General features: G+C 33.0%; 1 protein-coding gene across 1 annotated transcript; it reads right to left on the reverse strand.

Moving 5' to 3' along the window:
• Positions 1-1,410: 1,410 nt before the first annotated feature.
• On the reverse strand, positions 1,411-1,914 carry LOC135613899 (uncharacterized). The gene has a single exon (XM_065110913.1). It carries the CDS (start codon positions 1,912-1,914, stop codon positions 1,411-1,413), a length of 504 nt encoding a protein of 167 aa, XP_064966985.1.
• Positions 1,915-17,813: the final 15,899 nt, after the last annotated feature.

The raw sequence follows: 17,813 nt of genomic DNA on the forward strand, positions 1-17,813 counted from the left end.
TTATCTAAGATATTGGGAGGACGCTAACTTATTTAGATTTTCATTGTTGATAACAAGATCTAAAGAAAAAATCCCTCCAAACCATTTATAATTTATATAAAAAAAAGGAAACAAAATGGCAATCAGATTAATTTTGTTTTTGATAAATGTTAATCACTCCAATAAGAAACTTCGTAGCCAGCACTCGTTCATAGGAATTTTTGGTGTTACTTCCATCGATGTACAAGCGACCATTTTGAATACTTTCACAAAATGTATTAGCAAATCAATCTTTTCTAAAGCTTGGTTGCTTAAACTAGATTTGGCTATCCATCAATTTGATTCAGAATAAATTTAAATAATAACTAGGCATCCAAGTGGTCTGAGGTTCACTTTTGAATACCTAAATAATTCGAATAGGATAAAATTCATGAGTACTCAAATGATAATAATGAATAATTATTTTTTTAATGTTTTATTTAAGGATAATTTTTTTGAAAAATCTTTTTTTTTCTCCGATGATGCCTCATATTTTTAGTTTTCCTATTTGGTGTCTTCATTTTTCTCTGATATCCTGAATATTCCTCGACGCATGTGGCTATAATAGAGTAAAAATGATGAGATGAAAGAAATAAAATTTTAATATGGGCCAAAGGTGATTGTGGTTGGGCAGACGGAGCCTTGCATAAGGGAAGAAAACGATAATAGTGCGATGAAAATAGTAGAGCCTCAAAAAATGTAGCTAAGTGACGATGAGGGATATTTAGGATATAAAAAGAAAATGAGGACATCAAAAAGTGAACAAATTTTTTTTTTTAGAAAATTATCCTTTATTTAAGCCAAGTCAAAAAAAAATTAATTAAATTTTATAAGAATTTTAATAAGAAAATATTAGTAGTGTCCAACTTCACATGAAATTAAATTTGTTGGTACCGATCGACTACCATTTCTAAACCTCTAAGATTGTTCAAAATCATAACCATAATACGGAGCAGCGAAAGACCCAAAAGAAAGATAAATATGATTAGGATGCATACGCATGAACATCAAGAATTTAGCAAGCATAAATTGCATGGATTCAGAATTAGATGCATCGTTTAACTTGACGTCGACTCCACGCATGGAGGATTGCTTAGTAGCTTTGATCCAAAATCTTGCAGTATTCTTTTCATGTTCCATCTAAATCTTCAATTTGGTTTACTCCACTAATGTTATGGTATTTGTTTTTGTTCTTGATATATCATGCATCTCTATCAATCACAGAAAGGAAAATGATGCAGCAAAATGCATCTCTTTTGCCGAATATATAGCTCTGGAAAAGAGAGCTTTCCAATTACATGAATTCTCACTCTAAACTCTATCACCAGTGTTTACACACTCACTATTAATCATATCCTGTCATTATTCTCCTCATTTTGCCTTCATCTCTCATCACCCACAACAACAAATCAGCATTCTTGGTTCAAGCTTCCTCTGCATGTTGACCTTGGCAATGAAGTCTTCCACTCTTCTGTTGAGCTCCTCCGCAGGCAGACCTTTCTCTTCCTCGCGCTCTCTCCCCACTCCCTCTTGTCCATCACATCCTTTCTCCGCTTCCGCCTCCTTCGCCTCGCTACATGCTGCCCCATGAAGACCTCGGCGCCGCTTCACGTATTCCTCGTACACATCTGGCCGAGGTGGTTGCCTGGTGAGCCTCGACTCACCGACGAGGAAGATGATGATGATGTTGGAGACCACGAACAAGCAGTTGGGACCAAAGACCACGCTGCTAACATTAGGAAGTGAAACCAAGAAGAATAACCTTAGATAAGGAAGCCAGTTGAGGCAAGAGAGAAAGAGCCCGAGAGCCACAACTCTCAGACTGTATTGGATGGCCATTGACAGGTATGTATTCTCTTTGAACCTCTCCATGGCTTGCAGCTTATCTACCTTCATTGTGTCCACAGTGTTTGCAGGTTTTTGTGAGGAAGAAGTTTGAGGAGGAATCACATCCGAGGGAACATGGAGCAGTACAAGAGGAGAGTTATATATGGAAGGGAGGCATCTGTTTGTAGGATAAATCACATCCGAGGGAGGCATCTGTTTGTAGGATAAATCACATGCTATCATTCCTTATTGTTAGGTAGTCTTTAGTATGTGGGGAGGGGTTCTTTAGAAAAGTCATGGGAATTCATTGGGTGCTTTCCACTGGAGCTTCCTAATGGATTTAAGCTGGAGCCATCTATATCAATTTACCACAAGGAATAGCAGTAGTTATATGGATAATATCAGTATCTTTTAGCATGAACAATGTTGGAATTAAACTTATTCAAGTATTATAAAAAGGTTCATTGCATCAAGTGGGAGAATCATTACATCAAGAAGAAAAAATGGATTAGAAGTCTATAGAAGGATAAGTCAAATTGGTTATTGATTCTTGAAAGAGAATGATTCATCTTGAATACAATTAATATAATGTATCTTTGGGGACTATATAAACCCTGGGTCATGAATGTAATAGAGTTTCTGAAATTGTAAAGAGTTTTTCTTGAAAGAAATATAGAAGATTGAAAGCTTGTCCTACTCTTCCTCTGTTTGATATCTCTATCCCCTCTTCCTATCAACATCAACATTTGGTATCAGAGCTAAGTTATGGCCTCTTCCTCAAGTGCCATCCAACTCCAGATCCCTAGATTGACAAAGAAAAATTATGACATATGGTGCATCCAAATGAAGGTTCTTCTAGGCTCCCAAGATGTATGGGAGTTTGTAGAAGATGGATTTGCTGAACCAAGTCCAGCAGAAGAAGGAGCAATGAATGCAGACGGAAGAAAACAACTCAAAGAAAGAAGGAAGAAGGAGAAAAAGGCTTTGTTCACAATCTACCAAGGCCTTGATGATACAATGTTTGAGATCATCGCTCCAGCAAATACTTCAAAGGAGGCTTGGGAAATGCTTCAAAAAGCATTCGGTGGTGTTGATAAGGTAAAGAAACTTCGTCTACAAGTTTTACGAGCCGAGTTTGAAAAACTACAACAAGGTACATCTGAAACTATTTCTTATTACTTCTCAAAAATCATTTCTATTGTTCATCAAATGAGACGAAATGGTGAACAAGTAAATGATCAGAGAGTAATAGAAAAAATATTGAGATCTCTAGATCCGAAATTTGATTTTATTGCTGTTGCGATTGAAGAATCTAAAGATTTAGAAAAAATGTCTTTAGAAGAACTTATGGGTTCCCTTCAAGTTCATGAACAAAGGATTACAAAAAGAGGAGAAGAGAAAACTATGGAGCAAGCACTACAAGCTAAGTTTGCTCTTGAAAATAAAAGAGAATCAAATTCTCAAAGAGGAAGAGGACGAGGATAAAGAGGATGAGGAGGCAGAAATCAGACCAATCAAGAATCTCCAAACAGTGAAGATGTTGGAGAAAATTATAGCCAAAGAGGCCGAGGTTATGGTCGAGGACGTGACCGAGGCCGTGGACGTGGCAGAAACTCTAAAAGGTCTGAAATACAATGCTATGTTTGCAAAAGGTATGGACATTACTCTTATGAATGTTATTATAATCCTAATAATCAAGGTGATAAGGCAAATTTTGTTGAGGAAGAAAAGAAGGAAAATCAAGTTTTGCTAATGAGTTATGAAAATTTGAAAAATGATCAATCTATGACATGGTATCTAGATACAGGAGCCTCAAATCACATGTGTGGTATCAAAGATCTATTTTCAGAAATAGATACAAGTTATTCCGAGAACATTACATTTGGTGATTTGTCTCAAAGACCAGTAAGAGGCAAAGGTAAAATTCTCCTTGAACTTAATAATGGCAAGGAAGTATGTATTTCAGATGTTTATTATGTTCCTGATATGAAAAATAATATTCTAAGCTTGGGACAATTACTTGAAAAAGGTTATGAAATTGAGATGAAAGATATGACTCTCTCAATTCGTGACAAGAATAAAATACTGATATCACATGTGAAAATGGCAAGGAATAGAATGTTTCCTCTACATTTGAGTATTTTTGATCAATCAAATTGTTTTAAAGCTGATATTGATGATATTTCTACACTTTGGCATCTTAGATATGCTCATTTAAATTTTGAGGCTTTGAAACTTCTAGAAAAGTATAATATGGTGACAGGAATGCCAAAAATTGATCGCCCAGCAAAATTATGTGAAGTATGTGTCATGGGTAAGCAAGAAAGAAAGCCTTTCAAAGTGAGAAGGACAAAAAGAGCATGGAATCGACTTGATCTGGTACACTCAGATGTTTGTGGCCCTATCAATCCAGTAACACTTGGAGGAAGCAGGTATTTTCTTACATTTACTGATGATCATAGTGGCAAAACTTGGGTTTATATGTTAAAAGAAAAGAAAGAAGTTTTAAGCAAATTCAAAGAATTTAAGGATTTGGTTGAAAGACAAAGTTGTTGTAAGATTAAATGTTTAAGAACAGATAGAGGTGGTGAATATGTATCAAATGAATTTGAAAGTTTTTGTAGAAATAATGGAATTCTACATCAATTCACCATGCCATACACACCTCAACAAAATGGTGTCTCGGAAAGAAAAAATAGGACTATCCTTAATATGGTCCGATGCATGTTAAAGGAAAGAAAAATTCTGAAAGAATTTTGGGGTGATGCTGTTGCTTGTGCAGTTTATTTGCTTAACAGGTTTCCAACAAAGCGAATTGGTAATGTTACACCAGAAGAAGCATGGAGCTTACAAAAACCAAGAGTTGATCACTTAAGGATTTTTGGAAGTGTTGCATTTGCCAAGATACCAGAAGAGAAGAGAACAAAATTGGAGGATAAAAGTCAAAAATGCATTTTGCTAGGTTATCCAGAAAATTCCAGTGGTTACAAACTCTACAATCCTATCACAAATAAAGTTGTGATGTCAAGAGATGTTGAGTTTGATGAACAACAGATTTGGAACTGGAAAAGTGATGAGCAGCATAAGAAAGCTGTAGTTTCAGAAGAAAATGATATAATACAAGCAAGCACCGAAGTTGCTTTGCCAGAATCATCACCTAGGTCACATGATTCAAGAAGTCCAATTATAAGAAGGACAAGACCTATTCAGGACCTATATGATGTGACTCGAAGGATCGATACTAACAATGATGAACTTTCTTTATTTTGTCTTTTTGCAGGATATGATCCATTAACCTTCGAAGAAGCTTATAGAGATGAAAAATGGCGACAAGCTATGAATGAAGAGATTCATGCCATTAATAAAAATAATACATGGGAGCTTACTACACTTCCAGAAGACCACCAAGCTATCGGTGTTAGGTGGATCTTCAAAACAAAAAGAAATACAAAAGGAGAGGTGGAGAAATACAAGGCCAGATTGGTTGCAAAGGGCTATAAACAACAATATGGAATTGATTATGAAGAAGTATTTGCACTAGTTGCTCGATTGGAGACAGTAAGATTACTTATCTCTCTAGCAGCTCAAATGAAATGGAAGATTTTACAAATGGATGTCAAATCAGTATTTCTTAATGGAGTTCTTGAAGAAGAGGTATATATTCAACAACTTCGAAGAAAAACTTGGCATGCTAGATGGAACAAGTTTAAGAAGGGAGAATGTTGGAATTAAACTTGTTCAAGTATTATAAAAAGGTTCATTGCATCAAGTGGGAGAATCATTACATCAAGAAGAAAAAATGGATTAGAAGTCTATAGAAGGATAAGTCAAATTGGTTATTGATTCTTGAAAGAGAATGATTCATCTTGAATACAATTAATATAATGTATCTTTGGGGACTATATAAACCCCATATGTTGGGTCATGAATGTAATAGAGTTTCTGAAATTGTAAAGAGTTTTTCTTGAAAGAAATATAGAAGATTGAAAGCTTGTCCTACTCTTCATCTGTTTGATATCTCTATCCCCTCTTCCTATCAACATCAACAAACAATACATGGTCTGCATGGTGGTGTTCAATCGACATAGCGTTGAAGAACTCCTTTTTCCTTATCTGAGAAAGAAAGTGCTTCAAGCAAGACTCAGCTCTTAGTTCTGAAATGGTTAATGATGCATGTGACACACAATGGTTTCCTATTATTAGCTACTTCACTAAATAGGTTAATATTCTTCAATTAGTATTGATAGTGGCTTCTATAGATGCTAAATAAGTGCATTGAAAGGTGTTGCATGACATTAACTGAATGCTAGTGCATCTTGTAGTTTTTGCCTATCTTTTCATGCAAGTTCTTGGTATATATTGGGAATTCCCTTTTATGGTTTTGCTCTAGTTTGAGTTAATACTTAGTATGACATTGATTTGTTGGACTGTTATATTCATAATTGACTGATCCCTAACATTTCAATCTCATCTTATGAGTAATGAATCAAATGTTAACAGTTAAGACTCTTGCTAAGAATCACAATTCTAGAAGCAAATAAGAAGGAAATTGTTCCTATTGTTGTTCCCAAAATTACCTTCGCTATGATGGAGGTATGTAGGTATGATGGGAACAATCGTGGATGATCAATGGAGTGAAATCTTTACCCTCTTTTCATAGTGACTCCTAGAAAGAAAAGCCATTGTCAATACCTCACCAGCCAACCATCCCAAAGGAAAATTCTCTCTTTTTGAGGAAAGCTCATCTCACCTTCCTTTCAGTGGAGCAAAAGTTGGGGCGTGGGGAGTGATGCAGGCCATAGCTACAAACCTTTAATTCTATTTGATTAGCCACTGCATTATTGAAGAGATAGGTATGCCTAAAAGAAGTGTAATGGTGGAGAAAAAGAAAATTGAAAGAAACAAATCATGAAGAAAACCATTAATTAAATATTATTCTTTCCCTTTTTTTCTTTTTCATTTCTTGTAATTGTTGATTAGTTTGTTGATATCAGATTTGAGTTTTTAACAAACCCCACGGAGAAAAGATTGGGAGAGAAGCGAATAATGTAGAGCGGCAACAATTTATGTTATGAGAAATGAGAATGCTCCAAACCCTGAAACCTTAAGGGCTAAGGAAAAAAAGGGAAACTATGGGGTCCATATAGTAGCACCATACACCATATGCCTTACCTTCCAAAAGTCCATGAGAACATGGCATTATGACCTCAATAATTTAGTACATTAGTCAAACATCAACCTACACTTGGAATAACTCGAACGGCTGTAGTTGCAAATGAGCACCATAGTTTGATGTAGAAGACTATAACTAGTTAGCATCTCTTTTTTGTATCACCCAATCTGCAATTGGCCTTCAAGGGAGTAGTGTTCACAGGTCATATCTCAGTCTCCCATTCAATAAGCTACTCAGAAACGGAAAACATCTTTTGTCGGTGTAGAGGCGAGAGTTGAGATCACATGATAAACATGTTGGTTTTCAAACATATTTAATTGTTCGAAGAAATTCTTAATAAAATAGAGTTATTGAGAGAAAAAAAAAGAACATATAAGAAATGATGAAAACCATGCTTAATTAACATAGCATATTCATATATTTTTGGGCTGAAACTATTAATACGACATGCTATCTGAATAGATTCTCGTATGATAATCATTTTCTAAAACTCCTTATTAATTCTAGAATAATAAAAAACATAACATTTCATATTTTAAAGTTTTTAGTTATAAATTTTTTATTTTAAATAAAAATAATGTATTCGAAAATTTTGATGAAAAATCCGATGAAAACATTTTTCTTGGATATGTGTGTGTATATATATATGTATATATATATATGTATGTATATATATATATATATACATACATATATATATACATATACATATATATATATATATATATACATACATATATATATACATATACATATATATATATACATATATATATATACATATATATGTATATATATATATATGTATGTATATATATACATATATATGTATATATATATATGTACATATACATATATATACATACATATATATACATATATATACATATATATATATACATATGTATATATATATATATATACATATGTATATATATATATATACATATACATATACATATATATATATATACATATACATATATATACATATATATATATACATTTATATATACATATATACATATATACATATATATATATGTATATATATATATAAATATATATATATATATATACATATATATATGTACATATATATATATACATATATATATGTATATATATATATATATATACATATATATATATACATATATATATATATATACATATACATATATATACATATACATATATATACATATACATATATATACATATACATATATATACATATACATATATATACATATACATATATATACATATACATATATATACATATACATATATATACATATACATATATATACATATACATATATATACATATACATATATATACATATACATATATATATATATATATATATATATATATATATATGTGTGTGTGTGTGTGTGTGCGCGCGCGCACAACAAGCAATATAAAGTTAAAGAATGGTATAATAGTAATAAGCAAAAAAACTTCATATCATCTCATAATGCCATCGCTTATATGATTGGCTTGTAGGACACCTATGATTAGCACTTTGTCATGATTAAATTTCTTTTTTCGATTTTAAATGATGATGTATTTTATTATTTAGTGAAAAATATAAATGCATGCTTATATGAAATAAATCACATAAATTGAAACACATAAAAAGAGTATGCATTTTTCTTGAAATTTTCTCTACCTCTATCTTATCAATTTTTAAATAAGAGCTTGATAACTATATTTATGTTATTTAGAATCTCTTGAAAGTGATTTTGATGATTTAACGATTTGAATTTGAATGAGTTTTATCAAAATCATGATCTTGAATTCTATGAAATATAACTTAATATTCTCTTTATATGAATCAAGATGCCTTACTCTTTATTCTTATATGATTTTTATATTTTATTAAAGAGAATATTTATCCAAATTAATCATGTTTTTACTCTTGATTTATTAGAATTCATGACTTAAAATTTCTTTTGAAGATCTTTTACTATTTGATCTCATAAGATTTCCCTTTATTTAAGAAGAGATTTATCAAAATAAATCATGTTTTTTGATATTCACGACTTGATGTCATGATTTTTTAATATTAATATTTTTTATGTCATGATTTTCATATAACTAATTTATATTTATGTTTATATATCTAATATTATAATTTGAACATTAATGTAAAAGAAAAATTATATTATTGTATTCTTTCCTTCTTTTTAATAACAAAAGGGGGAGAGAAAACTTGTTAGCTTGCACATTGCAAAAGAGAAGCAAAAAGTGCTAGCTTGAATCTCCCAAATGCATAAATTCTTCTTATATATTTTTTAGATCATAATCTTGTTTCTTGATTTTTATAACTTAAATTTTTTTTTTGAATCAAGATCATTTCCTATCATTCCTTATATTTACAAAAGAAGATATTTATCAAAAATGACATATGGTCTTTTGTTATTAATGACTTAATCTTTCATTTTTTATGATTAAAATGTTGATGTAAATTTATCTTTGTTATTTATCTTTATCATGATTTGAAAATTGATGCAAAGGGAAAATAATTACAACATTGTATTCTTCCCTTCTTTATGACAATAACAAAAGGAGAGAAAGTATTGCTATCTTGCACATTTCAAGTAGAACAACTTGCTAGCTTGTATATCACAAAGAAAAGTAAAATTGCTAAGCTTGTACATCTCAAGAGAAGCAAAGAATTGCTAGCTTGCACATCTCAAAAGAAAAACAAGAACTGCTAGCTTGCACATCTCAAGAAAAACAAAATTGCTGAACTTGCACTTGCACATCTCTAAAACTTGCTAGCTTGCATGTTCTAAGATGATGTAAAACTTGCTAATTTATTATTTTGTAAAACTTGCTAGTTGTACTTTTCTCCTTTTTGTTGATGACAACGGGGGACAAATTATGATGATTTGAAATTTGAATCATGTATGATATGATGCACTTTGATGTTTTGAAATTATGATTATGTATGCAATACTCATGATTTTATTATGATGATGTATATGATGTATTGAATATGATGTGATTCATTATTAAAATTGTTTCAACTTGGATTAGAAGGTTATCATTAATTTGAATGATACTTTATTTCAATATGGTATATTGATAGGGGGAGTTTAGTTTAAACTCTATCATCAATTGGTTGTCATCATAAAAAAAAATGAGATTGTTGAATCTCAGATTTTGATGATGAAATCAATTGATGAAGTTATGAACTAATATTCATTTAAGATAAGTGACACTAGAAAAACTTTGATCGTGGACCTGAATCATAGAAGTAGAATCTAACATTCGTCAACTTGCTAGAGGATAGACTTCGTGCCATGAGTTCAAGCATCAAGCTAGAAGAATCAGACATTACACCAAGATGATTGGGTATTGCAGAAAGGTAACATACTGATTGGGTAATATGCCGAATGAGTGGACGATGTGCCAAATGTACCAATGACATGCCAAACAACATAGGCTTCATTATTGTAATTAGGTCTTGGTCGAAGTTTTGAGTCTAATTGAGTCAATTTGGGGTATAACCATGCCAATTCAATTAGGAGCCTATTGAGCTTGAGTTGGGCAAAGTAGAAGGCCCATTCGGTCACCTATAGAAGGGTCAAGCGGTGGCACCACCAGATTGGGCGATGATACCGCCTAGACATAGTCTCCCAAACTCTGTCAATCAATGGTATGCCAGACTGAGCGATGGTACCACCCAGTGTTAGTGTCAGACTAGGTGGTGGTACCGCTCAATATCAGACTGACAAGCAATGGTACCACTAATTGTTAGTCTAGTATACGATGGTACTACCCAATAATAGTGGTGGTACTGCTAGTACCCTAGAAACCCGGGATGAGACACTTTTTGGCTCTATTTTTGAAGTTATTTGAAGTCTATAAATACCCCAACTATTCTTGCTTGAACTAATAAGAATTTGAGTAGAAAGAGGAAAGAATTCTGAGTTGAAAAAATATTATAATCTCTTTAAAGTTAGTAAGTCTCTTCCTCCTAGAGTTAAATGATTTTTAAGAGAGGAGTGAGGTCTAAAAGTGAGAAGTGTAAATGTTCTCTCTTGAGCATGTAAAAAGGAGAAAGAGTTGTAAGGATAGTTGATCTTCGCTCAATGAAAGAAGATCGGTAGTAGAAGCTGGTGGCCTCGAGTGAAGAGTAATCGAGAATGGACATAGGTCACGACGATCGAACCACTATAAAATTGGTAAGCCTTCTCTTCTTTGCCTTTTTCTTTATATTATTTACTGATTTGGCCGCTCATTCCATTTTACACTTTCTCTAAATTCAAACGTATTTTCGATACAATTTTATTGAATGTAGTTTTTAAATCATCGATATTTTTACGCAAGTACTAATTCATCCCGCCCTCTTAGTGATGATTTTGGTCCTAACATTTTAATCTTTCAGTTTCTAACTATGTCTAAAAGTTAGGCAAAAAAAAAATCCAAAGAGTTAACAATTAATATCTAATACCTTTGGACCCAAAATCAGAGTATCGATCTTTAGGGATGGTTTAAATAATATAATTTTTTTAGAAAAGCTTTCAAGTACAAAATAGATGTACCTCTATTACAAAATTTCTAATTTAAAGAATATGTTTGATATATTTTTTTAGTATCTAAACAGTTTAGTGTTTTTCTCTTTTTTCCAACATTTTTTATTTCCACCAAAATAGGGTGGATCTATGTAATATTTTTTGATATTTAAGTTTCTAAATATGTCCTAAAGTTATATAAAAAATTGATAAAAAATGTCGATTGTTGGTATCTTGTACCTTGATTTTGGTTGGATCTTAAAAATTAAAATATCGACATTAAAAAATAATCCAAATACTATAAAATTTTTAGAAATTTTTTTAATTATAACTAGATGAACCACTTTAATAAATTTTATAATTTAGAGAATATTTTTTATACTTTTTATTTATTCGAACAGTTTAGTGTTTTCCTATTTTCTTCATCTTTTTCTCATTTTTGCCAAAATATGATGGATCCATGGAATACTTCTCAATATTTATGCTTCTAAATATGTCCCAAACTATGACAAAATTTGATCCAAAAAAATCAACTTCTAATATTCGATATCCTAATTTTAGTTGGACCCAAGATCATAATATCAACCTTAATAAATGATCCAAATGCTATAAAATTTTCAGGATAGCTCTCAACTGTAATCAGATGGACATATATAATAAATTTTCTAATTTAGAGAATTTTATTGATATTTTTTAATTTTTTAGAATCTAAATAGTTTGTAATATTTCTATGTTCTCCATTGTCATTTTTGTTGAATCTCGGATTTTGATGATAAAACCAATTGATAAGTGTTTATGATTTGGTCTGCGTTTTGAGTGACGCAGGATGCTTCGATCAAGATGAGACAATTAAAGTAGGAAAAATCATGTTGGGCCAGGTGAAAACATGTCAGAAGATTGGACGTCGAGCCGGTGGATTGGTCGACGTATCGATAGAAGGCTTCGGGCCATGGATTCGGACATCGGGCCAAGAAGAGCGGATATTACGCTAAGGATATCAAAGTTGTAGAGTCAACTGGCCGATTGGGCAATAGGCCGCAAGAGAGGACGATACGCTGAAGAATAAGACGAAGCGTCAAAGGACCAATGACATGCCGGACAACATGATTAATGCTTAATATTAATTGTCTAGATCAAAGTATATTTTTACATGTGTAAGATTAACTATGATAGCAAGGTATAAAGCAAAATGAAGTCTCGGAGTCAAGGACATGATTTCGTTGGGAGTTCGAGAGTTCATCGGAAGTCTGGACGTTCATCGGAAGTTCTGGTGGAACCAGCCGAGAAGTCTTAGAGCATACTAGAGAAGCTCATCGAAACTCGCTAAGAAGATCGTTGTGAAGTCCAGGAGCTTGCCGAGAGTTCGCTGGAACATTATCGAGAGATCGTTAGAAGTTTGTCGGAAGATCGCTGGAAGAAATAAGACTTACGATCTTGTTTAGCTTAGAATATGTCTTAGGAATCGTAGTTAGCATGTAATTAGGTTTGGATTTGGGCCAACCTAATTAGGAGCCAAGTAGGCCCATGTAAGGACTGTGTTGGGTCCAATGCAAGACCCAAATAGTGCCCCAAGAGGTGACACCGTCGTGGTATAGTCTTTGAGACTCTATCAGTCGGTGGTACCACTAGTTTGGGCAATTGTACCACCCCTAGCAGGGTGCCAGGTGGTGGTACCGCCAGTCTGGGTGGTGGCACCACCCAGCACAGCATCCCGGGCAATGGTACTGCCCAACGAAGGCGGTGGTACTACTCGTGCCCGGGAAACCCGAGATGAGATGTTTTTAAACTCCAAGTTTGAATCAACTTGAAGCTTATAATACCCCTCTCATCCTTGGTTAAAATACACAAGCACAGAAAGTTTAAAAAGGGAAAAACGCTATAGAAATCTCTTGTGAGAATCCTCCTCAAGTTTTAAGTGTTAGAAAAGTTTGAGAGAGGAGTGAGTGCTTATAAGGGTTGTCTCCTAAACCTAGTAAAAGGAGAAGAGGGGTATAAGAAGGAGGGTGGTATTCACTTATTAAAGGAAGATTGATAGTAGATGTTGGTGGCCTCGACAGAAGAGGAATCGACAAAGTGGATATAGGTCACGACGATCGAACCACTCTAAAATCTGGTTTGCATTTCTTTGAGCAATTTATTTTAACTGCAAACCTCCTTACTTACTCTTTACATCCACTACTCTCTTACGTATGCTTTCAATGTATTACCATTATGAAATGGTTTTACATCGGAAATGGTTTTAATCGAAATGAAGATTTAAAGACGTAATTTTTACTACTGCACTAATTCAATCCCCCCCCTCTTAGTGCCGACCTCGTTCTTAACAATTGGTATCAGAGTATCGTTTTCTCATTTGGTTTAACACCCAAAGAAAAATGACTCTTTTCGACTTTCAAGAGGGTCACTCTCTCATTCGTCCTCTCTTTTGTAATGGGACAGACTATACTTATTGAAAAACTCAAATGAGAGTTTTCTTGCTTTCTTTGGATTTAAATTTATGGAATATTATCAAAAATGGATTTGAAAGGTCTTCTCTTCCGATGAACCATTGGAATGATTTGGAGAAGAAGACGTTTTCTCTAAATGCTAGAGCTATAAATGCTCTATTTTGCGCCTTAGACAAAAACAAGTTTAATCGGGTTTCTACTTGCGAAACAGCTTTTGATATATGACACACTCTTGAAACCACTCACTAAGGCATAAGTAGATTAAAATTTTTGAAGGTCAATCTTTTAATGCATGATTTTGAACTATTTCATATAAAACCAAACGAAACCATTGGAGACATGTACACCTATTTTACGGATGTCGTCAATGGTTTAAAAGCACTTGGTAGAAGTTTTTCGGATTTTGAACTCGTTAACAAGATTTTACGATCACTTTCTAAAAATTGGGATTCGAAAATAATGGAAATACAAGAATCAAAGAACTTGAACCATTTTTCGATTGAAGAACTAATTGATTCATTGATCACATATGAAATGACGTGTAATGCACGTGAAGGACTTAAGAACTACCTTCCAAAGAATAGGAATGATTTGGGACATAGAACAATTGAATACTACTCGAGCGCAAGCTCAAGTGATGGTGAACTTGAACTACTCATGAAATTTAAAAAGTTAATGAAACAAAAATTAAAGAACAGAACTACTTACTATGAACGCAAGAAGAAGTTGATAAAAGATGAATTGAGCTCTTAGTTTTAAAAAATTATTTTTCTTAAAAATTATATGTTTAATAATGTAATGAAAATGTAAAAAATTAGGAATCATGCTTATCATGCTAGTAATTTTACAAATAATCATGAAAATTGCATATGATAAAGGAACAAAATGTTAGACTTAAATTATGCTAGATGTTTTATTGATGTGATAAAGTGATAATGTGATGATCTTCGTATTTAATTGAAAATACTTTACGAAATCATTCTTGATGAAATAATGTAATGATGATTTGATATCATGCTTTCGAAATTATACATGATGATTCTTGATATTTATGGATTATCAATTTTTATGGTAATGAAAGTGGCTTATTGATTTTTGATGTAAAAATCTTGCACTTTCGGTTTTAAACGTTGATGCACATTTTTATTTGGCATAAATGAAATAAATCATATGAATTGAAACAACTAAAAAGAGAAAAGGTTTCTCCTTGAAAAATTTATTTTTCCTACTTTATCAAATTTCAAAAAGGAGAAATTAACGAATCTATCTATATATTTTTTTGAATCTCTTGAAAATGTATTTGATGTGACGATTTGAATTTGAATAAGCTTTATCTTGATTTTTTGAGATTTATAACATGAAATCTTTTATGAATCAAGATCTCTTATTTGATCTTGTATGTTTTTTCTTGTCATTTACTAAAGAAGAAAATTTCCTAAATGAATCATGATTTTTCAGAATTATAATTTTTATGATTCATAATGAATTGAAAGATTTTATATGCATGAATTGAAATCTTTTTCTCCTAAGTTTCTTTTACGATTTACTAAAGATAATATCTTTTTTGAAATTCATGAATTAAATTTTTTTTAATATCTTTTATTATTTGATCTCCTAAGATTTTCTTTTGATTATTTAAGAGGAGGTTTTTCAAAAGAAATCATGCCTTTTGGTATTCACATGATCTTATACTTCATGATATAATTTTTATGTAATTTCTTGTATTCATCACCCAATTAAATTTTCTCGATGAGATGGAATGAATGTGATGAAATAAAAATATGCATGAAATATAAATAAGAAGTTATAATCATGCATGATAGGATGCAATGTAATTTGACATTTAGATACCATCATAATTTGAAATACTATGATATGTTGCTTGGATTTTTGAATCCAAGAGTTTCTATCAATATGGCATATTGATAGAGGAGTTTGTTTAAACTCTAGGAGTTAAGGTTAACTCCGTCATCAATTGGTTGTCATCATAAAAAAGGGGGAGATTATTGAATCTCGAATTTTGATGATGAAACCAATTGATAAGTGTTTATGATTTGATCTGCATTTTGAGTGATGCAGGATACTTCGATTAGGATGAGACAATTAAAGCAAGAAAAATCATGTTGGGCCGAGTGAAAACATGTCAGAAGATTGGAAATTAAGCCGGTGGATCGGTCAATGTATCGACAAAAGACTTTGGGCCATAGATTCGGGCATCGGGTAAAAAAAAGCGGATATTGCGCTAAGGATACCAGAGTTGCGGAGTCAACTGGTCGATTGGGCAATAGGCCGCAAGAGAGGACGATGCGACGAAGAATCGAACGAAGCGTCAAGAGACCAATGACATGCTAGACAACATGATAAATGCTTAGTATTAATTGTCCAGATTGAAGTATATTTTTACATATGCAGGATTAACTACGATAGCAAGGCATAAAGCAAAATGAAGTCCCGGAGTCAAGGACGCGATTTCGTTGGGAGTTCGATAGTTCGTCGAAAGTTCGGACGTTCGTTGGAAGTTTTGGCGGAACCAGCCGAGAAGTCTTAGAGCTTGCCAAAGAAACTCATTGGAACTCACCAAGAAGATCGTCGTAAAGTCCAGGAGCTTGCCAGGAGTCCACCGGAACATTGCTGAGAGATCGTTGAAGGTTTGTCGGAAGATCGCCGGAAGAAACAAGACTTACAGACTTGTTTAGCTTAGAATATGTCTTTGGAATCATAGTTAGCATGTAATTGGGTTTAGATTTGGGCCAACCCAACTAGGGGCCAGCTAGGCCCATGTAAGGACTGTGTTGGCCCAATAAGAGGCCTAAACAATGCTCCAAGAGGTGACACCATCATGGCATAGTCTTCGAGACTCTATCAGGCGGTGGTATCACCAGTTTGGGTGGTGGCACCGCCCAGCACAGCATCTCAGGTGGTAGTACCATTATACTGGGCAGTGGTACCGTCCAGTGCAGTGTCAGTGTTAAATTGACATAGGCAGTGGTACCGCTCAACGCAGGCGGTGATACCACTCGTGCTCAGGAAACTCGAGATGAGATGTTTTTAGGCTCCAAGTTTGAATCAACTTGAAGCCTATAAATACCCCTCTCATCCCTGGTTAAAATACATAAGCACAAAGAGTTTAAAAAGAAAAAAAACATTGTAGGAATCTCTTGTGAGAATCCTCCTCAAGTTCTAAGTATTAGAAAAGTTTGAGAGAGGAGTGAGTGCTTGTAAGGGTTGTCTTCTAAACCCAGTAAAAGGAGAAGAGGGGTGTAAGGAGGTTGATCTTCGCCTGTTAAATGAAAATTGATAATGGATGCTGGTGGCCTCGATGGAAGAGGAATCAGCGAAGTGGATATAGGTCACGACGACCGAACTACTATAAAATCTAGTTTATATTTCTTTGAGCAATTTATTTTAACTATAAACCTCACTTATTCTTTACATCCACTACTCTCTTAAGTACGCTTTCAATGTATTATCTTTATTAAACTATTTTATGTCGGAAACGGTTTTAATCAAAACGAAGATTTGAAAACGTGATTTTTACTACTATACTAATTAACCCCTCACCACCCCCTCCCCTCTTAGTGTCGACCCCGTTCCTAACAATTTTCACCAAAACATGATAACTCTATATAATATTTTTTTTTTATATTTGAGCTTCTAAATATGTCCCGAAGTTATAGTAAAAAATTGGTTAAAAAAAAATCAACTCCTAGTATCCAACATCCTTATTTTCGTTGGACCTCAAAATCAGATTATCTATACTAAGGAATGATCCAAAAGCTATAAAATATTTAGAGATGTTCTTGATTATAACT

This window comes from Musa acuminata, chromosome BXJ2-6 (genome assembly GCF_036884655.1).
Source record: "Musa acuminata AAA Group cultivar baxijiao chromosome BXJ2-6, Cavendish_Baxijiao_AAA, whole genome shotgun sequence".
NCBI lineage: Eukaryota > Viridiplantae > Streptophyta > Magnoliopsida > Zingiberales > Musaceae > Musa > Musa acuminata.